The sequence below is a fragment of the Myxine glutinosa genome, chromosome 8 (genome assembly GCF_964187855.1).
Source record: "Myxine glutinosa chromosome 8, kmMyxGlut1.1, whole genome shotgun sequence".
Taxonomy (NCBI): Eukaryota; Metazoa; Chordata; class Myxini; order Myxiniformes; family Myxinidae; genus Myxine; species Myxine glutinosa.
In genome coordinates, this window is record NC_136268.1 from 32,651,563 (window position 1) to 32,676,380 (window position 24,818).

Consider the following 24,818-nt stretch of genomic DNA (forward strand, 5'->3'; position numbering starts at 1 on the left):
GAAAGGCTGCGAAATTGTTAAAATCCCGATTTTGCGGCAATTTTGGTGGCCATCTTAGATTTATGTGAATTTGATGACCTCCAATTACATAAGCGATGCTGCCACTCGATTTTCCATGGTCAAACACCATATATTAGAAACTAATATCATATATATAGCACTACTACTTGAGTTGATATGCATATTTGAATATTTTCATAGATACGCTAACTTAGGGGTACTTCCAACATTCACTCTTCCCCTCTTTCACGACCTCCTATGAGCTCATATAACCATATAAGCATTATTTATTTATTTTAAATTAAATTATTTTGTTTGCCCATATATCTTTACAATTTAATTCTAGCTTCAGTTTCCCATCCACTTCTGGGCTAACAGATACACCAGGGGGCGATATTTTGGCTACATAGAAACATACTATCCTGTAACCAGTGGTTAAGACCACTGGATGATGGATAACCGATACAGTTTTACTCCCAAAGTGGAACCCCAAAAATGGCAGTACTTTACTCGGGCGCGGAATGAAGGGAGGCGAAGCGTTTACCTGAACGGAACACATGGGTTTATTCCGAAACCACAAACAAGAAAACACGATAAGGAAAATTCAACAAATATGATTTAAGAAAAAGAAATCAAAGAATCGAAATGAAGGCTGAGGTAAAACTAAAATTCTAGCTGAGGTACCTCCACACACAGACTCAAAAACAACAGACAAGGGGAAAGATAATGAAATAAAATCAAATCCCTTTTTGGCCATCTGGCACTCAGCTTTGGCTTCAAGTGACCCTTTTTGAGGAGAGTGGTGGTGATGAGGCTCAGGAAGCACACCGATAGTGCCAAAGGCACCAAGGGTCATGAGGCAAGTTGTGTAGACGGCCCTCTCTCCCTTTCTACTCTGTCCGTAGCGCCCTACAAACTGCCGCCTTTATTGTTCCTCGTGGTGCCACAAAAGCACCCCAACTCCCTCCAGCTCATAAACGGCCAAACATAGCCAAGATGGCGCAGCTTCTTGTTTGAACCGGACCCAGCGAGATGCGCTCTTCATATCCTCTTGAAGCTTCTCCATATTGTCACACCGAACAATGGCAAAGCTCTTTCCAAATCATCCCATTGTCCTCTCAGCCAATCATGACATTCAGGGGCGTGGTCTGCCGGCTCCTTCTTCCACGCCCATCGTACCACTCTTGGGGCATGCCCTTTTTCCTTATTAGGTCCATTGGGCGAGGCTTATTGTCCGGGAACCTGCCTGGCTTGCAGTGGATGGTTGTTGTGGTTTAATGGAGATTGTCATAGCTGGCCTTGTCAGCAAAACATAAAGGGAAAACAACAGAGAGAAATCACAGAATGGGGAAAACTAACCTTAATCACTAACTAATTATCATTGCTTTACCCCTCGTGTGAAGACACAAAAACAATCTTAAGCTACAGTTTCCCTACTAAAGTACATCGAGATTTCTCCTATGCGTCCACGGTCCATGCTACGATTATGCAATCCTACCATTACTATGGGATTCTTTCATCTACCCCTTGAACGTAACAATATATGCATACAGACTTACATACTGTACATACATACTCTGTAGCTGTATTAAAGTAAGATATACCTGCCAAGGCTCTGCATTCTTCTTCTTTTTTGAATGAAGCACATGGCTGTGGGTAGCATCAATTGCCATGGGCATGGCTGTGCCACTGAGCTCTGCTTTGTTAAATGCTCAGTCTTATTCCTTACTTCCTTTTTTTTTTTCTCCCTCAATCTATAGATAATCCTCAACTCCATGCACAGGTATCAACCACGTCTGCACATCGTGCGGGCGGACGAGGCGAATGGATTTTCCTCGACACGCACGGCCTGTACGTCGTTGTCCTACACGGAAACAGCTTTTATCGCTGTCACTTCATATCAGAATCACCAGGTAGTGCCCATGATGTGGTTAATTGAGGCTGCACTTTCTCTCTTAGACATTGTAACATTTCTGATAAAAAGTGTAGATGCGGTGGCTTTTCAAAAAGTTGCCATCATGCTTGTGTTTGAAATGTGTGTGCCATGTAAATATCTCATAGTGCAAATCATATGAAAGGCATCAGTGATAAAACCTTATACGTAATTGATAATGAAGTCTGTGTGACATCAAGCCCTAGCCCATTATGTACACCCTGCGGAATCTGAATGAAAGGGGAACTGATATTAAACAAACCAAACTGTTCAGACAATCAGCTCTAATTTGGCACCAGGTAAGCCTAAACACATGGTTATCCTAAAAATATAACAAGGTGGTGAATATCTACAGGGTATCTACAAAGTCGCGCATCATAGGAAATTATTTAATTGATTATTTATCATAGGAATTTAATTATTTAATTCAACAATTAGCCCGGATGTTGTTTTTTTTGTTTTTTTTTGTATACAAATCGAGACTCGTTTAAGAGCTAAATGTTGTGAGAATGTTGAAGAACATTCTAATGTTGAAGAACATTCAGAGAAATTTGCTTTTCCATTTACAAACATGTTTTGAGATTGGTGGGACACATTTCGAACAACTGGTGTGGCCAACTTTACAAATAAATGTTTTGCCTATGATGCGTGACTTTGTGGACACCCTGTAGGTTCCCTACCTTTTGGATGGTATGAGGAATAGACATCTATAATATGAAAGCAAAATCTTGAACGGTTTTTGAAATATCGCGTACACAAACCAAGTTACCGAGATGGTTGCCATGGCAACAAAATTCAGCCAATCGCAGGCGTGATCTAATTACGGTGAGATAATGTCATGAGGAATACATATCTGCAGTATAAAAGCTAAATGTTCAACGGATTTATGAAATATCGCGTAGACGCATACACACTGGTACATGGACAGATGATCCGTCACTCAGTCGGTCAGACGGAGTTCATTTTAATGTCCATTATCTCCATTCTTGGCAGAGGGCTAGGGACAAAAATAAATACTCGAAAGATATGTGTGGAACATCATCGAGTATTGTAATTCAGCTCTCTCTATCAAATCAGCCGATACATTGCTGGTTCAGTTTTCACGAACGCACAAACACAAATGATCCAGCAGATAGTAAAGAAGTTTGTGCCTTTTATGTTAAAAACATGGAAGTGGGTACAGATGATCACTGAACCGTGCTGATCATCATCAGATTTGGAGCCACGTTCAATTTCTCCTTCTCAAGGGAAGCCATTATTGTGCTCAGCCAGTCATCCTCTGATGTAGCTTCAGTTACAAGATGAAGACTTGGAGGAGTTAAAGGGCAAGAAACCCTTTGGGCTGTGAAGGCCTTCTGATATGTCAGAAGATGATACCTCGTTGATGACGAGGAACCCACTGTCAGTGCCAGCTCAATCATGTATGAGGGAAATGGCGGTACTATAAAATGAGTCATAAGCTCTTGTGTAACTGGAGTTTTTTGGGTTTTTTTTGTATACATAGTCGAGGATCGTGGAAAACCGAGTACACTGACGGATCAGGATGTAACAGGATGTAACAGGATGCAAAAGGGGAAAACAGTCGAGAGAGGGGCGAAACACCAACAGCAGAGTTGAAGGCCTAGACAGAGGGAGTCTAGGACAAACAAAGGGGAGGAATGGAACAGGAGAGGATGCATGGGGTGGAAAAGATGGATACAGAAGGAAATTACAAAGAGGGAAAACTGGAAATTTAGAAGGAAGGATTGGGGTGGGGTGTGGGGATTGGTTAACGAGGGAAGAAAATATTATGGTTTTGGATTGGGAATGATCTGAGATGGTGGCGAACAGTGGTCTTGAAGACCTGGAGGGAAGAATGAGATTCAAAAGCATGTGAAAGTTGGTCCACATGTGGGAAAAAGAGGAACGAATGAGTGGAGATGAGCAGTGATCCTGGAGTTCGGTAGTTTTGCCAGAAGGGGTTGATGGTGGACCATGTGTGTCCTGTGAAACCTGGGGTTGAGGGACAAAACATCAACAACTCAATATCTTACGATAATTCACCAAATGTCTGTCCATCCGTCCGTTCCCAGGTACCGCAAAAACGGCTGAACCGATCGCAACGATATTTTGGGTGGGTAATCCTGGGACCCTCTGGAGTAAAATAGGCTATGTTGTTTTTCCAATTTCAGCTTTGGTCTCCAGCATTTTCAGGTTTGGACTCCCGCCTAACGTTATGTCCCGGGTACCGCAAAAACGGCTGCACCAATCGCAACGATACTCCTCCATGCCCGTGGGATTCCCACGGGTGACCCGACTAGTAGATATAATTTGTACTTGAAGAATTTGTCAAATGTGTCTGGTATTCACTGTGGTGGGATTTTGAATCATATTTGCAAGAGCCAGCAAACATTCCGGTACGTACGGCCTACTGTTGGCAGCCTTGCTGGAATGGCCCATCGGAAAAAAAGACTTTGATTGAACATACCTGTATCTCTACATACAACTTTTGTTGCATTTGCTAAGAACACATTGCATTGTTGTTGTGATCTCATGATATCATGAATGCAGTTCCAACATGCTATTGAAATGTGAGAAAGATATCAGGACTCTCTAAATGTCCTATGGGATCAGGAAATATGTCCAGTCTCGTGCTGTGTACCCGGTTGTCATTGACGACACCCAACTGCACCACTCGAGTCTGATGAAGACTAGCCACATCTGGTAACTTGAAAACAGGACAAATACCTTCTTCATCGGGGTAGTCGTCCAAATATGCCACAAATTCTGCAAATGCGACGCCAGATAGACGAGCACCGGGCCCTAAGATAACCAACAACAAATCAACATCCGATGAGGCCTTGTGTAGTTTACTAGCACAACCAACGTTCGTTTGCAGATGGCGATTAATTTTTGTAGATAATTTTGCAGAAGCGTTTGCAGATACGTTCGTTTGCGCCCCTCATTCGGTCCTCTTTTTCCCCACCTGTGGAATCGACTTCCACATTCTGTTCAATCTCATTCTTCCCTCCAGGTCTCATTCTTCCCTCCTACCAAATTTCCAGTTTTTCTTTCCTGAGAGATTTCTTCTGTATCCATTTTAATTGTTAAATCCATGCGTCCTTCCTCCCCACATCCTTTATTTGTCCAAGTCTTCCTCTATTTTGTCCCTTCAACTCTGTTGTTGTTGTTTCCCCCTCTTTCTCCTGTCAATTTTGTTCTGTTGCATCCTGATCCGCTTGGTGTTCTAGCTCTTCCATGAGCCTTGACTTTCTATGCAAAAATATTTTTCATTCAGATGGTGATAACTCACCTATTCTTTGTCCAAACACACCATGGGATCTTAAATGTCCACCAACTAAAGTTAGTGGACAGGCTAACTATTGAAATGTCTTATCTAACGACGGGCTATCTAACTTCCACAGCTGAAGATTCAAATTGATGATCTTAATCAAAGCTCTGGTCAATCGGATTAAAATTGATGATTTTTCAGATTAAAATAGATATTAGAACTTTGACCTTGAGTTGACCTTTGACCTCAAAAATAGTTAGTTTCCCAATTTAGAACCCAATAGGCAAATGCTGTTAAATTTTCAAGTCAATCGGATGAAAAAATGACGATTTTAGAAATTTGTCCTCAAGATGACCTTTGACCTCAAAATCAATAGGCTACTTCCTTATGGCCAACTGTACGATCTGGTGAAGTTTCATGAAGATCAGTTTAAAATTGTGACATGTAGGTTATCTAGATAAAGCATTATGCAGTTTTATGATCATCCGAGAGATGAGACTGCCGATGAAATACAGTTGATATCATAATCGGGTCGGGAATCGAACTCAGAGGGAAGCGTGACACACCAAATAAATGTGGAATACCATTAAATACATGATTTACCAACAATGCTTCCTGCATTTTTATGATATAACTATTGTTATTGTTGCTGTTGCCATTGTGTGTGTGTGTGTGTGTGTGTGTGTGTGTGTGTGTGTGTGTGTGTGTGTGTGTGTGTGTGTGTGTGTGTGTGTGTGTGTGTGTGTGTGTGTGTGGAGAGGGATAGAATTGTGAGGAACAGAAATGAAAAAACAAGATGTGTGTGTGTGTGTATGTAGATAACGCAGCTGAAGATTGAAAACAATCCATTCGCAAAGGGATTCAGGGGAGGAGAGGAAGGAGGAGCAGGAGGAGGAGGTGGTGGTGGTGGAGGAAGGTTTGGACGTTCTTTTCCAGGGTAGGTCAAGGTACGAAGAGTAGCACAGTGGCAGACACGTTCTGCTGAGCTGTCCATTCTGCTGTTACACAATGCATGATAGCCACTGCACAATTTTCTCCATCCAGTAGATCCGAAATATACTTCATGAACACGGCTGGATGCATTTCATCCTGTATCCCATTTTTCCACGGAAATGATTGCTGGAAAGATAAGAAGTGGCACATCTCCCTAAACACAAAACTCACTGACCCATGAGGTCTCAGAACTTATGCCGAAACTGAAACTAGTGCAAAGAAGCTGGGACGAAGCAGCTATTGTAATAAAGGAAGCTTTTATGTGGTTCTAACTCAATGGGGTTCTAAAATGAAAAAGGGTTTATTTTTTGTTCTTTCTTATTAGTTTTTTTTCTCTTCTTCCTTATAATGGTAGATTCAATGGGTGCTGATCCTTTCATATGCTCGTGAATTTGCTGCTTATCCTTCGCTATGGTCTCAATCGTTGAACAACCGAGGTCCAAAGATCTACGGTAGCACCAGGTGTTGGTAATTTGAGACATCTAACTGCATTTATTTTAATGGGACTTTGTTTGTAAGTACGGACGTTCATATGTCAGGCGTTCGTAAGTACAGATGTTCATATAACGGGAGTTCGTAAGTACAGATGTTCATATAGCGGGAGTTCGTAAGTACAGATGTTCGTATGTTGGGAGTTCGTAAGAACAGATGTTGATATAGCGGAAGTTTATAAGTCGGGAGCTGCCTGTATATATCTCCTGGGGGGATCCATGCTGATGATGCCCAAGGAGCCAGAAACGCATCCGTGGATTGATTCCTTTCCCCAGTCCATATGCCACTAAAAGCTTACTGATGATGCAGTTAGCCACGTAGCTGCTGACACTGAATTATACGGTGAGCAGTTCTATATTTATCACAGATTACAACTGAGCTGAAATGTTAATATCGATATATCAGAAATATACAAAAAATTGTAGAATATCCCTTTGCAATTGAAATTTTAAAAGGAGTTTATAAACAGATTTGTAACACATGCACTTTCAACTTAAATCTGATTGGAAGTAAAAACCAAGGGGTTGATTTGTTAAACACAATCTTTCTTTTATAAACTGTGCCCCAGATATGATTTGAACTGGTGAAAGCTCCATGTATTTTATTCTAAAGCAGAAGCTAACTATAACAGCACTCGGTAGAGACCATTCCTCCACCAGGTTGAACAGTTCACGTTTTGTATCCACTGATGGGTCAGATCTGGATCCAATCTGAACCAAAACCTAATCGGCTTGTTCTTGTCACCTACTCAACTCATCCACAAGGTTTTGTCATAAGTCATCCACAACCTTTTGAAATATCGTGCTACATATCGTTTTTGGCCCCATCACTCAATTGTGAAGTATCACTTTAAAAATTTTTTTTTAAACTCTCTGATCCGGATCCAGATTCGGATCTTCACCAAAATCAAATTGATTAGTCCTTGTCACAAACCCAACCTATCCACCAAGTTGTATCCGAATCTGTCCACCACCTTTTGAGATATCCTGTTCACAAACAGACACACAGACACACAGACAAACAAACAAACAAGAAGACTTCATGCAGAGCATGATACTTGCAAAGTTCTCCCTTCCCCCTCCCCCCCCCCCCCCCATCCCACAAAAAAGTTGCCATGGATACATCAAATTGTCCATTTCATTGAGATTCAAATTGATCATTTTTCAGATTAAAATAGATATTAGAAGTTTGACCTTGAGTTGACCTTTGACCTTTTGACCTTCAAATAGTTCGTTTCCCAATTTCATGATTCAATATGCAAATGCTGCTAAATTTTCAAGTCAATCGGATGAAAAATGACAATTTTAGAAATTTGTCCTCAAGATGACCTTTGACCTCAAAATCAATAGGCTTCTTCCGTATGGCCAACTGTACGATCTGGTGAAGTTTCATGAAGATCAGTTTAAAATTGTGACATGTAGGTGATTGACAGACAGACAAACAAACAGGCAGAATAACGCACAAGACCAAGCAATATACTTTTAAAATCTTCGATTTTTGCAAGTAACAACCAAACAGACAAACAGACTGGGGGTGAAAACATAACCTCCATCCACCTTCGGTGGCAGAGGTAATAAAGAGATATTTGAGCCGTCATATCCGAGTTCGATTCCTGAATGAATGAGATTTGGTTACCTGCAGCTGAACTGCCGGTGCTTCACAGTTTGGCGGAAGCATCATAGAGTATGTCTACTTTATATCTCCAACATCTGCACCACAAACACCATCATCTTAAGAAGAATCAGCTAATTTCCAAAGGAACCATTTTATTGGCTTCATCCACGTTGCATATGAAACGTCACTCCTTTTCCTTTTAGAAACCCCATTGAGTTAGAACCACATGAAAAGCTTCCTTTTCACAATAGCTGCTTCGTCCCAGCTGCTTTGCACTACTTTCAGTTCAGGCATGAGTCTCCGCGAGCTCAGGGGTCGGTGAGTTTTGTGTTTAGGGAGATGTGCCATCCACTCACAGCTCTTATCTTTCCAGCAATCATTTTCGTGGAAAAATGGGATATGGATAAAATGCATCCAGGCTGAGTGTATGAAGTATATTTGGGAATCTAATTATCTAAGGCTTAAGCCCATTCATACACACTAAAACACCACATGGGGGAGATGAGACACAGAGGACATCCTGGCGAAGAGGAACCACAGTGCTTTATTGGTTTTCATGGCTGAAGCGTGGATCAGAGCAAGCGCTAAGTTTAATTTAGCCTTGGAATATTAACATAAATACACTCGTTAACCCTCCCCCCGCCACGGGGAGCGAGGATGGGGGAGGGAAGAGGAGGGGGAGGAGGAAAAAATTTAAAGTTAGGAACAATTCGACTTACGCACAAAGTTCACAGTGGAGTGCATAGGTATGAGTCCGATTAAATCAATGCCAAGCTTTCTCAAATCACAATAATTTCAAACACAAATTTGTCATGTTCAAGATATGTATCCATACTCTTTAATTTATTTTAATTATTATTGACTGACACTTTGTCTTGACAGAATAAATAAAGGGAGAATACGTTTGAGAGAAAAATAAAATTTATGTGAGCAGTCTGACTATGCTCTGGAGTGCATTACAACACTGTTGGGAAAAAATTGACTCAAACATCGAATCAATCAACATAATTCAAAAACTAACCAGCGAGTTCATAGAACACGTTACCCCCACTATATGTATATGCTTGTATATGCTTCAATTGAAATAAAATAAGTTTTTTAAGATCGTTCAAATTTTCCGGAAGTTTCGCGCTATTGAAGCGGTCGTATTGAAGCGGTACATCACCCTTACACACCACTTTATTTAACATGTCCAAGTACTGCTAAACAGAAGGGTTTTGAAAGTGTAAAGAAGGTTATTTGTGTTCTGCAGTGTTCAAGTATATAATTCAATTTAAATAAAATAAAAATTGTAAAAGTTGTATAAAAATATTAATTCTGGAATTTACCGCTATTACAGTGTCGACTACACCACCTTTAACACATTATGTTTGTTATTTGTGTCTGGTGTTTGTGTCCTTTATAATGTCCTTAAAAAACAATAAGTTTCCTGTTTGGAATGATTTTCAATTTTGTTTGACTGACAGGCAGACAGAGGGGGAAATGATCTCACTCCTCTCTGTGCATGTGTGGTCAGGATGAATTCAGAGCCAATGTATAGTAAAATGGCAGATTTGTCTTCTTATTCATTTTCTGATTTGAGCCTGGTGTTGGCTTAGCGGTTAGGGTGCCGGTTTGGGATCCTAGGATCCTGGGTTCGTAATCCCGGTCGATTGCTGAATTAACGCCAGGGGGGTTGACTATGACTCAGCCTGTCATCCTTCCGAGGTCGGCAAATTGAGCACCAGTTCACTGGTAATTCCCTGTGTCGCAAGAAACGACTAACAGAGTTGGTGGCAGGAAGGGCATCCGGCCATAAAACATTGCTTCAAAAAGGGGACCATGGTGCTCGATAAAGGCCAACCACTGCTCTGCAGGGAAGAATGGCCCCTAAAGGTGGTTCGTATTCATTTTCTGATTCATGTTCAAAGTATAAAATTCAATTTCAATAAATTGTTCCTCAATCATAAATTGACTTTTGTAGACAGATAGACAGACAGACGGACCAATTGCTTAATCACGCTTTTCGCTTTGCGTGCGCTGGCTAACTAGAACAACATTTTTGTAGAGCGCATGCCTCCCCAGGCTGAACAGTTTACGTTTTGTAGCCCACTGATAGCCTGGATCTGCAGTTCCGCCCCACACTCATTTGTGGGCACGACATCAATCGAGCCGAGGCCCCACGGCAAAGCTTCTCGGCTCACCCCGAAGGTTAGGAAATGGCGGAACTGCGCCATTACTTGCACCTCTGTGGTTTTGCAAAGCTGTTACTATGCAAATAACATTTAGGACAGATTACAAAGGATAAACGATTAAAAGGGGATGATGGAATAAGCAATTTTATACACAATTAGAATGACTAGCCGGCATTAACCTGTTAACGGCATTAACTAACTGGGGTACTCGGCATTAACCGTTGCTGTTCTAATCCTGTTGACATTTTGAAGATATCTAATTTTGATTGTTTTTCTAATTTTTGTGGGGGCCTAAAACACTTCTCTAAATGCACTAAGGAATGGTGTTGGAGATCATTTAATACTACATTTCACGTAGCTATAAAGGCGGAGGAGCTACAGACATAGAGGGATTTAAAAAAAAAAACTTTTTTGTTCTCCAAAAAAAAAATTCCGACTGAAAGTTTTACGAAGTTTTACGAATTTTACGAATTCGGCTATTTATGAAAGTTTTACGAATTCAGCTATCTCTGAGAAAGGTGGCGAGACACACACACAAACTCTTATAGTTATAGATAATAGATAAAACTTTCTTACCACTGACTCAATCAGTCAGTGATATCTCAGTATGGTATAAAATGTATACCATACAGACTTTATATATCGAAAAGTATACTGTACTACCTTGTTGTTCTGCACTGCCTTATGGGTAGCATCTAACTGATGACGTGCAATCATTCCACCACACGCTAATTAAATCTGTTAGGTATTAGAAATACTCAACATCGTCCCTCTCCTTGATGTTTCATTAAATTTTGAATTAAATTCTCAAATATTAAAGTCTATATATTGCAGCTTCCTTACAAGCCTGAGGGCTTAGACATTGTATAAAAGCATATACTGTACCGTATATACTGTTTATATATACTGCATATATATTGTAACGAATTTGAGAAAGTGTAAAGAATGTGAGAATTATGGTTTTGTCGTGTGTAAATGGCACCCTCCGTAATGTAAGGAAAGGTCGAAGCTCGTCCTCTTAGTTAATTCCATAAACCTACACACAGGGCACCATATATCCTTTTAAATAGTTAGTCCCTTATTCTATGTAGCTTAAGGATGTGTTTCCCAATAGTTTGACTCTTCATTGCACCGAATTAAATAAGAGTAGGTCCCTCCGACGCCCCATGGCATCTTCCGTTTGCCAGGTTTGCCAGGTTTGCTGCAATTGACTTCTTTAGCCACTTTGCTGCATTTTCATCTCCCGTCCACTTTGCTGCATTTGACTCCATTACGCACGAGGTAACCACGAAGAAGAAAGGCGGGTCTCCACCTCGTCATAGAGGGGAGGAGTGAGTCGGCCCCACTCATCCAACCCAGAACGAGGGGTTTGGCTTGAGAGGGCGGAGAGAGAACGCTTGGGGGAGGTTCGCAAAGGTTGAAGGGCGGGGCCTATATAACCCGCAGCGGGACGCTCCCCACGAGAGATGAGTTCTGAGTCCAAGAGATGCGCTGGAGATGAGCAGGTGTGACCAAGCCGCCGTGATACGTGCCGCGCTGCAGGAGAAACGGACCGAGGCAACGCAAGGAGCGCGCGAGGCAGCAGTACGGAGAAAGGAACTTCGCCCGCGCAGTTTGGGACCGCGGGAGTTTGTGCGACCGCGGCTCGGCTTCTTGACGGCGGTGCCTTCTGGCCCGACCGTGCCCAGTCCCCGCTGAACCTTCCTTGCCTCTCAAAGCCATCCATCTCCAAGCCATTCATTCCTGCCTGCATTCCCCGTGTAAGTGTGATCGTTCGTCTGTCTTTCACGTTGTCCTGGGGTATTAATTAAGCTTGAATAGGTAAGCTAATGATTTCACTGTGTCTCCTGCTCCTTTCCATTTCCCTGTATATAACCTTGACTGCTCTCTTTGCTTTGGCTTGTGTAAATAATTAATAAATCCTGTTATTCCTCTGTACTTCTTCTTCTTCTTCATTCTCGTTCGGTCGCTTTAGTGGTTTCAATATTGAGTGTACGTGGTGCGATTCGGCCAACGTTCAGGATCGGGTTTAGTGAAGGCAAATGACTCGAACTTCGGGTTGCTAAAAACCGCTCGGCAACTAGACTATCCAAACCGGGGTTCGAGCGGTGCTTGTCTCCCTAGTCAGCGGAGGGACGGATAAAGGTATTCGGGATAAACACTGGACCCATAACCCTGATCCGTTCCATCCCACGGGATAGCGTTACAAGTGCCAGGAGCGGAGACGGTCAGCTTAACAAGACAAGGGACTAACCACCCCTTGCTAAGAGGGAAGAGCCGCACTCCGTATCCGTAACAATATGTATATATTTATACCTTTTTTATTTTTTTTTAAATTGAGACAGCCTGTAAATGTTTAGCGCTTTCTTGGGGGACTAGATTCTAAATTGGGGATCTAGATTCTTTCTAAATTTTGCTTAATGATGTAACTTGATGCTGGAATTCCAGGCAAAATACACAAAAAATATCCATAAATATTTTATGAATTCTGCCCAGTGTGAATTTTGATATGTAAATATTTTGTGAAAAAACAAAATCGACCAGTGGTGCTTTGCTCCCGCTCATGGAGAGTCACTTGACCAAAAACAATGGCACATCACGTGATCTTGCATGGACCACGAGCACGATAGGGAGCGGGCGTTTCTAGTTTTTATGGCGGAATGATTGGAGAAGTGTCATGGGTTTTTGTCATTTATGTTTGGAATACAGTAGTAGGAAGTAGGAAATGTGTATTATTTATAGACGGTGTACATTGGCAAGAGTTACAGTGCATATTTTAGCTATTGCATGTTTAAATATACATGCAAACCTCTGCATAAAGTACCTTGGTTATAATGAACCCCCACTTATGACGATCGTTGTGACATTCAGAATGTTTTAGTCGATGCATATTTACCGTTATAACAATCCAAAATTGGTGGAAACTATAAACATTGCTTTGTACCAGAGACACAAGCACAAGGCCCTATCCCAGAAAATCTCCAAAATACAGTTGAGATTGTGAAAAGTTTTATCAAAAATATTAAGAGAAAATCATTTTATTATTCCCTGGCTCACAAAATAATCATGAAATTTAACTTGTTTTCTGAAATGGAGTTTGTGTACAGAAAATCACTGGTCCCACATTTCACAGTGTTTTAACAGCCTGTAACTTTTTTACCATTTGAGTTTTGTCATCAAATTTTCTCCAAAGCTTCATATTACTATAATAATATAAATGTCCATCCGTCTGTTCGAAGGTACCGCAAAAACGGCTCAACCGATCGCAACGATATTTTGGGTGGGTATTCCTGGGACCCCTGGGAGTAAAATAGGCTACATTGTTTTTCCAATTTTCCAATTTTCCAGTTTTTCCAAACACGATGGAATAATATTTACCGATATGAACAGTGATGTGGCTTTTGTTGAAATTCTACAAATACTGTTTATTCTACGTACAAGGAGAGAGTAGATCGACTCCTGACGAACTCTTCCTATATAAACGTGCGGCTCCGAAGTAACATGGCAGCATGTGCAAAGCGACTGAGAAACAGGTGTAGTGGCCGCTTCCGTGTTACAGATTCGGCGCGCACTCTTCACACATAAACGTGCGATTGAGAAAGACGTGTAGCGGCAGCTTCCGTTTTGCAGAATTCAATCTTTTTTCAAAATGGGCGCCATGTAGTGTTTAGATTTTGATGATTTGCATGTGATTTGATTCAACGGATGTTTATATGAATCGTTTAAAATAAAAAAAGCCTTCAATTGCTGATATTTTGCCTTTTCATTTGGGCTTCCCAATTGAAGCCCCGCCCATAGGGCAGGTAACGTTACTAGTTATGATAATACGGAGAAGGCAAATTCATAATTTTGCCAAAACATCAAGAGGTCAAAGGTCAGTATCACCTAAAATCATAAATCTTCATCCTATTTACCTGAAATTTCAATTCAGCATTTGAGTTTAGTCATCAAATTTTCAACAACGCTTCAGTATGAGAATATGGAGAAGGCAAATTAATAATTTGGTCAAGAGGTCAAAGGTCAGTGTCACATAAAATCGTCAATTTTATCCGATTGACCTGAAATTTTAAGAATTTGCATATTGGGTCACTTTAATTGGTTCACCAATCAAAAGCTACAACCCGATTGATTTTTTATATCAAAAGGTCAAAGGTCAATGTTGCATAAAATCACGAATTTTCACCCAATTTACCTGAAATTTTAAGATTTTGGTTATTGGGTCACAGAATTGGTTCACCAATCAAAAGCTAGAAGCTGATTTTTTTAGATCAAAAGTTCAAAGGTCAAGCAAGTCTGCATAAAATCATCAATTTTCATTTTGTATTTTTTTAAAACTGTTTTTGAGTATATGGAATTTTGTTTTCGTTATTTTGAGTATACGGAAGAAGAAGTAGAAGAAGACGCCTGAATGCAAACAGATGCAGACGGGCTTTGCATTTTCTGATGCTTTCTCGTTGTTTTTTTTTGGAACGTTTGACTTTCATTTTTACTTTAAAAACTATTACCATAGCTGTAAAATGTTGAATAAAGTGCTCATTGTGATCATGCAGCCATCTTTTCTTCTCCTTCCTTACCATCCGTGCCTCTTTTGCTTTTCTCAATTTTTATATTCTCAATTAGATAAAATAAATAAATAACCACCCATCGACACCGGGTGTGCAATTGATAACTATGTGGCTCCAAAAAGGTTTGAATACTTTTATGCAGCATATGAGCACATGAAATGAACTTTAACACCAACAGATGATGTTTATAGTGTTAAGAAAATGAATGAAGATATCACAAGCAGTTTTGCATCACAGTGAAGAATTTGGTCGTTAACTTAACTTAGCAACTCAATCACTGTTTACGAAAATTTCACACCATATTTATTCATAACTTTCATCCCTTTTACATCATTAAATGGCTGGACTCCTGTTATTATTACTCATATCCAGAATAAATTAATTCTTCCTTTCTGCAGAAAAGACCATCCTTTAATGCCATGTCCTCTACCAAGTGCAATGCGCCCTCGTCTCCTTGCTGACCTACGAGTTGTGGGGTCAGTGGATGAAGATACTATGATAGAGGTGGGGCAACACACAGGGCAGGATGTCCCATTGGTGCCGTATGGTGGGGGAGGAGCATACGTTCATGGAAACCACGCCCATAGTGTGCCGGCGTATGGAAGAGGTACGTGACTTACACTAATACTAGGCGTGCTGCGCTGAAGGGTTTAATCAAAAGACAGCATGTTGTATTTGACAAACATATTACATGTCGATCTGTGTGTCAATGAGGATGTAAAATGAAGGGTTAAAACTGGAAAAAGGATGTTTTATAACACGTTGAAGGAACTGCGCTCCAACGCGAGTCGAAAGAATTGACGCGACCAAAGACGGAATTCGTCCGAGTTGCTTTATTGAAACAAAACAGCTCAGGTATTCTGACAAGCCCGTTTATCGGGCAGCAATATATATACACATTTATGTCGGGAAGTTTGCCCGGCAAAAGCTATACCGGGCATGCCCGGGTGTCAAGGGCGAGCCTTGGAAAGGCGAGTCTGGACCTGCCCGGGCGTGTTTGGCTGCGGCCTGGCAAGTCGAGGCTGGGCGTGCCCGGGCGCTCTGGGCGAGCCCTGGAAAGACGAGACCGGGCGTGCCCGGGAGGTTCGGGCGTGCCCGGGAACAGTGAGTCCGGGCATGCCCGGGAGAGGCGCGTCTGGCCGTGTTCTGGCCGGTGCAAGGCGATTGTGTGCATCCAGCGGTAACCGCTACACACGCCCCTCCAGAATCGACCTGCACCGGCAGGGTCAATTTAAGGGGGGTCCGGATGACCCGGCCGAAGCGACCCCTGGAGGGTCGTGGGGAGGGGTCCGACGTGGTGGTGGGTGGTCGAGCGGGGGGAACTGTGGACGGGGGGCGGCCTCGCCGCGGAGGAAGGGCCAACCGTGGTGGTCGGTCGACGTCCATGTGCGCCGGTTTGAGGCGGTCCACAGAAATCCGGTCCGGCCGGCCGCCGAAGTCGACGATGAAAGACTTGTCGCCCCGTCGCAGGACCCGGAAGGGCCCGTCGTACGGCGGCCGGAGTGGCCCCCGGTGCGTGTCATGACGCACAAAGACGTACTCCGCTGTGCGAAGCGCCGGGGGGACGTAGGACTGGGGGCCACCGTGGCGGGACGTCGGCACGGGGGCAAATCGTCGGGCGGCCTCCTGGAGGTCCGAGCGCTGGCGAGCGGCGGACCAGGGACTGGTAGCGTTGGGCACGAATTCGCCCGGGACGCGGAGCGGCTGGCCGTAGACGAGCTCGGCGGCGGACGCCTGGAGGTCTTCCTTGGGGGCCGTGCGAAGGCCCAAAAGGACCCACGGCAGCCGGTCGGCCCAACCGTCGTCCTGAAGGCCGGCCATGAGTGCGGCCTTCATGGAGCGGTGAAACCGCTCGCACAACCCGTTGGCTTTGGGGTGGTAGGCCGTGGTGCGGTGCAGCGTGACCCCCAACGAAAGGGCGACCACGCCCCAAAGCTCAGACGTGAACTGTGGGCCGCGGTCGGACGAGATGTCCGCTGGTGCGCCGAAGCGCGCGACCCAGGTGGCGATGAACGCCTGCGCCACGTCGGCGGTGGTGGTGGAGGCGAGGGGCACAGCCTCCGGCCACCTGGTGGTCCTGTCCACCATGGTGAGCAGGTGGGTGAACCCCCGCGAGGGGGGCAGGGGACCCACCAGGTCCACGTGGACGTGGTCGAAACGCCGTTCAGGCACGGCGAAAGGTGCCAGCGGGGCCTGGGTGTGGCGGTGGACCTTGACCCGCTGGCAGGCCGTGCAGGCGTTGGCCCAGTCGCGGATGTTTCGTCGAAGGCCGTGCCAGACGAAACGCGCCGACACCAGCTTCTGAGAAGCTTTCCGGCCCGGGTGAGAAAGGCCGTGGATGGAGGCGAAGATGCGGCGCTGCCAGGAAACGGGCACGATGGGGCGAGGCTGGCCCTGGGAGACGTCGCAGAGCAGGACGGTGCCCGCGAAGGGAATGTCGGCCAGGCGGAGGCCCGTGTCCGCCGCACGGAGTGCCTGCACCGAGGCGTCGGTGGTCTGGTCGGCCGCCATGAGCGCGAAGTCCACGCCGAGGTGGACCGCGTTCGCGCTGGCCCGAGAAAGACAGTTGGCCACGGCGTTGTCTTTGCCGGCGACGTGCCGGATGTCCGTGGTGAACTCCGACACGGCGGAGAGGTGGCGCTGCTGGCGGGTCGACCACGGCTCCGTGACCTTAGCCATTGCGTAGACCAACGGCTTGTGGTCGACGAAAGCCGTGAACGGGCGGCCCTCCAGGAGGTGTCGGAAATGGCGAACGGCCAGGAATAGCCCGAGCAGCTCGCGGTCGAACGTGCTGTAGTTTAACTCGTTCGGCCGGAGTTGCCGGCTGAAAAAAGCGAGTGGCTGCCAAACCCCGTCCACCCATTGCTCATGGACGGCGCCCACCGCGTAGTTGGAGGCGTCCGTAGTGAGGGCAATGGGCGCGTTGAGCACCGGGTGAGCCAGCAGCGTTGCGTCGGCGAGGGCCCGTTTGGCGCTGGCGAAGGCCGCGTCCATTGCCGCGGACCAAACAATGTCATGCTTGGCCGGCTTGCCCCGGAGGGTCTCGTAAAGGGGCCGCATGAGCTGAGCAGCGCGGGGCACGAATCGGTGATAAAAATTCACCATGCCGAGGAACTCTTGGAGGGCCTTGATGGAACGGGGACGCGGGAACGTGGTGATGGCCTCGACCTTGGTCGGCAGCGGCACGGCCCCGGTCTTGGTGATGCGGTGGCCCAAAAAGTCAACGGTCGTCGCGCCGAAGTGGCATTTGACCGGGTTGACAATTAAGCCGTGCTCGCTGAGGCGACCGAACAGTGTTCGGAGGTGGAGGAGGTGCTCGGCGCGGGACGTGCTGGCGACGAGGATATCGTCCAGATAGACGAAAAGAAACGGCAGGTCGCGCAGCACGCCGTCCATCAAGCGCTGGAACGCCTGGGCCGCGTTCTTGAGGCCAAACGGCATCCGCAAAAATTCGAACAGGCCGAACGGCGTGATGACGGCCGTCTTCGGGACGTCGGCCGCCCGGACAGGTACCTGGTGGTAGCCCCGTATCAGGTCAATTTTCGAAAAGATGACCCGTCCCGCCAAACGGGCGGAAAAGTCCTGAATATGCGGGATCGGGTACCTGTCGGGGGTGGTAGCGTCGTTGAGACGGCGGTAGTCGCCACACGGGCGCCATCCACCCCCCGGCTTTGGCACGATGTGCAGTGGCGAGGCCCACGCGCTATCGGAGCGCCGCACGATGCCGAGGTGCTCCAACGCGTCGAACTCGGCCTTCGCCACGGCGAGCTTGGCCGGGTCGAGGCGGCGGGCCCTGGCGTAGACCAGCGGGCCCGTAGTGGTTATGTGGTGCTCGATCCCGTGCCGCACCACGACGGCCAAAAACGTCGGCCGCGTGAGGGCCGGGAATTCCGCGAGCAGGCGAGCGAACTCGTTCGCTGCCGGGAGGGCGCACGCCAGTTCGGTCGGCGCGGAGCTGCTCATCGTGCACGCCAGGGAGCTGAAGGTCTCGGCGTTGACAAGGCGACGACGTTTGACGTCGACCAGCAGCCCGTGCGCGCAGAGGAAGTCGGCGCCCAGCAAAGCCATGGGGACGCAGGCGGTCACAAAAGTCCATTGAAAACGCTGGCTGCCGAAGCAGAGGGTGACGACGCGTGGGCCGAAAGTGCGTATGGCCGACCCATTAGCAGCGACCAAAGAGGGGCCGCAAACGGCGTCCCGCCTGTCCTGCTCGGAGGCGGGTATGACGCTCAGTTGGGCGCCGGTGTCACACAGGAAACGCCGCCCAGACGCTTTGTCCCGAATAAACAGCAAGTTGCCCGAGTGGCCGGCGCTCATGGCTGGGAATGAACGCCGGCCCGGCCATTTCCCGACCTGCCGAAAGTGCACGGGGGCCGGCACGTCCGAGCCTTGTGTCCGAACCTTGCGTGGTAATAACACCACGCACGGTCAGGTGGAGGCCCCGGCCGTCGTGTCGGAAGCGGGCGGTGCGGCGTGGCGGCCGCCAGTTGCACCGGCAGTTCGGCCTCCAACCGCGCAGGGCGCTCGGGCGTCGCCTCGGACGGCGGCGGGCTCCAGGTAACCGCGCCGATGTGCTGGCCCGCCGAGGAGATCTTATCGGCTTCCCTGGCGAGGGCGCGGGAATCCGTGATCAACGTGCCAGCCAGGGCGAGGCGTACCGGGTGAGGCAGCTGGCGAAGGAACAGCTCGCGGAACAGAAAATCCGGAGAGTGCTCACCGAGCAACAAGAGCATATAGTCCATGCGCTCTGATGGGCGCGTGTCGCCGAGCTCGGGCAGAGCGAGCAGGCGCCGTGCGCGTGCTGCCGGTGAGAGGGCGAAAGCGTCGAGGAGGAGTGTCTTCAGCGCGTCGTATTTGTCAGCAGCCGGCGGGTGCTCGAGGAGGCTCAAGGCGCGGGCCGCGGTGGTGGAACCGAGCGCCGCCACAACATGGTGGAAGCGGGTGTCGTCCGCGGTGATGCCTCGCAGGGCGAACTGAGAGTCCGCCTGAGCGAACCAAACAGCCGCGTGAGCCTCCCAGAAGGTAGGCAGTTTAAGCGTCACTGCCGTATCCATGTCGGTAGGTCACCAATGAAGGAACTGCGCTCCAACGCGAGTCGAAAGAATTGACGCGACCAAAGACGGAATTCGTCCGAGTTGCTTTATTGAAACAAAACAGCTCAGGTATTCTGACAAGCCCGTTTATCGGGCAGCAATATATATACACATTTATGTCGGGAAGTTTGCCCGGCAAAAGCTATACCGGGCATGCCCGGGTGTCAAGGGCGAGCCTTGGAAAGGCGAGTCTGGACCTGCCCGGGCGTGTTTGGCTGCGGCCTGGCAAGTCGAGGCTGGGCGTGCCCGGGCGCTCTGGGCGAGCCCTGGAAAGGCGATAGCGGGCATGCCCGGACGCTCTGGGCGAGCCCTGGAAAGGCGATAGCGGGCATGCCCGGACGCTCTGGGCGAGCCCTGAAAAGGCGATAGCGGGCATGCCCGGACGCTCTGGGCGAGCCCTGGAAAGGCGAGAGCGGGCATGCCCGGGAAAGACGAGACCGGGCGTGCCCGGGAGGTTCGGGCGTGCCTGGGAACAGTGAGTCCGGGCATGCCCGGGAGAGGCGTGTCTGGCCGTGTTCTGGCCGGTGCAAGGCGATTGTGTGCATCCAGCGGTAACCGCTACAACGTAATTGTTGTTGTTTGTGCTCTCCGTCTGTGTACTTTTATATTTTTTCCCATCGCTTCGAGAAGTATTACTATATTTCCTTTTGTGTGCTCCTCCCATGTCCTTGTAAAGGGTTCCTGCTATCGTAGAAGAATAAATGTTACCGTTAGAACCACTACATTAAAGCTCAAGATCCCGATTCTTCTTCCTCAATCCCGGAAATGTGGGCTTTTAAAAGGGGCAATTAAATGTGATTAAAGGAATACGATATACCTACGAGTTGTGTGCATATGGGTGCACTAATATAACTACTAGTACCCTACTGCAAAGCCACAGTGAGCCGGCGAAGCCAAAGCCTCTTGCCACTATTTTACCCATCACTATGGCATAAGTAGGTTAGGTAGTTGGTAGTAGGTAGGTGTAGTAGGTACTGTCGGGCAAAGGGGGGGCATTAAGCTCCAAGGGGCATTAGGCTCCACTACATTGTAAATCTTGAAGGTAAATATAATGCATTTACAATGTAGTGGAGCCTAATGCCCCCTGGAGCTTAATGCCCCCCTTTGCCCTACCTGATAAGACTTGGTAAAAGAGAAGAGCAGACAGTCCTCCCCAATAATTACATACAATAAATGTCACAAGAAGCTTAAGGAAGTAACTATACGATGTGCTAGCTTAGGGCCTATTTTAAGAAATTTTAACTGGGCTTAACATACGTTTTCACAGTATGTGTGTCGTCTTCTAACTTCAGTCGCTGTCAGGGCTGGTTCTCTCCGGGCACTGCGGCTTCCTCCACCAGAAGAAGTAAGCTTGCAGTAAGATCAGTGCCGACAGATCAGATGATAGCGCCGTTTCAACGGCAATGTGTGACTGTCGTTAATCAAACCGAGCTTTCTTTCATGTAAACCACTTATACCGGTAGGTGCAGGACAACATCATAAATCAGACAAACCTACTGAGCATGGGAGCATGGGATTGAAGCCTAATTCGGCTTTTTAGGTCGACCACTAAAGAAGAGAAACATTTCGAAAATGCCCCAGAGTCACGACTGTTGTCGCGAAGGGTGCACTAACCGGAAGTTACGTAGTTCCGCGGGCGCTATTGAACTTTTTCGCAATTTTTTATGCATACTTCCGCATCCGCAAGATGGCGGCCTCCATGGAGCGATTTGGTGCGTCAAAGCTTAGAAATTCTCAAAGGATCCTGCAAAATCTGGCTTTTCAACATGATTGTGAAGCAAAAAAAGACGGGCGAAACAAACTCCTATTGAACTTTTTCACAATTTTTTATGCATACTTCCGCATCCGCAAGATGGCGGCCTCCTTGGAGCGATTTGGTGCGTCAAAGCTTCGAAATTCTCAAAGGATCCAGCAAAATCTGGCTTTTCAACAAAAGATTGTGAATCAAAAAAAGACCGGTGAAACAAACTCCTATTGAACTTTTTCGCAATTTTTTATGCATACTTCTGCATCCGCAAGATGGCCACCTCCATGGAGCGATTTGGTGCGTCAAAGCTTAGAAATTCTCAAAGGATCCTGCAAAATCTGGCTTTTCAACATAAGATTGTGAATCAAAAAAAGACGGGTGAAACAAACTCCTATTGAACTTTTTCGCAATTTTTTATGCATACTTCCGCATCCGCAAGATGGCGGCCTCCATGGAGCGATTTGGTGCGTCAAAGCTTCGAAATTCTCACAAAGGATCCAGCAAAATTTGGCTTTTCAACATAAGATTGTGAATCAAAAAAAGACGGGTGAAACAAACTCCTATTGAAGTTTTTCGCAATTGTTTATGCATACTTCCGCATCTGCAAGATGGCGGCCTCCATGGAGCGATTTGGTGCGTCAAAGCTTCGAAATTCTCAAAGGATCCAGCAAAATCTGGCTTTTCAACATAAGATTGTGAATCAAAAAAAGACGGGTGAAACAAACTCCGATTGAACTTTTTCGCAATTGTTTATGCATACCTCCGCATCCGCAAGATGGCGGCCTCCATGGAGCGATTTGGTGCGTCAAAGCTTAGAAATTCTCAAAGGATCCTGCAAAATCTGGCTTTTCAACATAAGATTGTGAATCAAAAAAAGACGGCTGAAACAAACTCCTATTGAACTTTTTCGCAATTGTTTATGCATACTTCCGCATCCGCAAGATGGCGCCCTCCATGGTGTGATTTGGTGCGTCAAAGTGTCGAAATTCTCAAAGGATCCAGCAACATCTGGCTTTTCAACATAATACGTACGCGTTCATTCACAACACCGGCTTCGCCGGCTATAAACACTATCATCATAATCATCGGATTTGGGGAAGCAGGTGATCTTGAAATACATACCCCGGTCTCTTCGTCGTAATACGTACTGTACCTTAGTGTGAGCATAAGCTTGAGAAGAGCAGAGTTATGTAAGGTGGAAGCGCTCATTCCACCAGTACTTGTCTAATTGAGACGTAAATTAATTTGTCGTCTTGGCTTCAACTACCTCCTGTGGGAGACCGTTCCAGTTATCCACTGCTCTACTCCTTTAAAAAAAATCCACTTCCTGATGTCTAGTCTGCCCCTCTCCTTAAATTACTTCCTTGAGTGATCTCTGATTTAAGTTTGTCGAGCTGGCTTGAGATGACTGGGATTGATCCTGATCAGCCCATGAAGAACCAGGTGTACAATAATCATATCACACCACCTCCTCCTCCTCCTCCTGCAGTAGAGGGAGTGTAGATTCAAGATCCTCAACCAATCATGGTACGGAAGCTTCGTGATTTCTAGAACCATTTTTAGTGGCTGTCCTCCGCTCCTTCTCAACCTTACCTGCATATACCTTGAATCGGAGGTGCCAGAGGATATTTCCAAACTGTCGTGCAAGGCATGTTATTGATATATTGACCAGTAATAAAGTGTTCTCCACAGACTCCTCACGCTTTAGCAGCGACCCATCTTTCCCGGTGCTCTGAGCCCACTCATGGGAATCGGTAGAATCTGATCCCTGGCTCATCTCCCCCTCCGATTAATGCAACCATATGCACAACAAGTCTCAGGCATTTTAAATAGCAAACGAGATTTGGGAAATAAAAAAGACATTCAGTGTGCCGACTTGACCCACAAGATGGCGGATAAACAAAGGCGCATGACATTGTGACGTCACATGAGAAACCTCTATTAGTGGCCAAAACGTTGCCATACTGTAAAACGGGTTAGGGGACATCTATTTGTTATGTACGCAAGCACAAGTATGGCGAAAATTTTGACATTCTCTCTCAACTTCACGTACATCGTGTACGCACCGGTCTGAAGCCCTCCACAAACTCCTGTGCACACATAATAAATAATTAGCATCTTCCATGTCTCAGTGTCTGCAGAGTACAGTTTGTATAAGCAGTTATTAAATGACACCTCGTCGTTTATGACTCGATACTGAAAAAGGTAACATCAGTGCCTCCTTAATGAGCCTCTTCAACATGCAACTTCAAGATGCAGAAACGAAGAGGGCTATGGCATCAACTTTCCAGAAAACAAAGCCTTTTACAGAGTTTTCAAAATGCATATAAACATGCTCTTTGATTAAAAGTAAGGAACCTTGGAAGGGAAGTAGAAAATGCCATTTGTAAAAAGAAACAAATCCTCCGCATTTCAAACTATAATTACTATAGACAGCGTTGGGCATCGGAAATTGGCAAAAAATTCCAAGCTCTCCAGTTGGGAGAAGAATGTGGATCGAACTTTAGGATCCAAAAGGCATCATTCCATGTAAACATGGGCACATGTTTATACCGATTGGGGTACGACTGGCACGATGGTCCCGAACTTAGTGAGAAAATGCTTTTACGATACCTGTCAGGTCGCCAATGATTGAGACAATTATAATGATGTTTTAAACAATAATGTAAATAGTTCGTGGCGGAATTTGCATGAACTCCTGCACTCGATCAATCGAACTGAACCTCGCAATGAAAAACATTCGTTTTTTTATTTCACCTTTCATTACAATGCAGTATGTTCATACAAAGCCCATATTTGGACCTTTCTTGGATATAGTACAGAGGTTTGTGGTTGCCTGCTCCTCTGATCCCCTCGATTTAGTACAGAGGTTTGTGGTTGCCTGCTCCTCTGATCCCCTCGATTTAGTACAGAGGTTTGTGGTTGCCTGCTCCTCT

General features: G+C 46.1%; 1 protein-coding gene across 1 annotated transcript in view; it reads left to right on the forward strand.

The window, feature by feature from the left end:
• LOC137432161 (uncharacterized) overlaps positions 1 to 24,818 on the forward strand; it is a 54,414-nt gene that overhangs the window by 25,421 nt on the left and 4,175 nt on the right. The window contains exons 6-8 of the mRNA XM_068123871.2: positions 1,761 to 1,913; positions 6,023 to 6,141; positions 15,441 to 15,649. Of these exons, the coding sequence (XP_067979972.2) occupies positions 1,761 to 1,913; positions 6,023 to 6,141; positions 15,441 to 15,649 (481 nt within the window). The remainder of the gene's footprint in view (positions 1 to 1,760; positions 1,914 to 6,022; positions 6,142 to 15,440; positions 15,650 to 24,818) is intronic.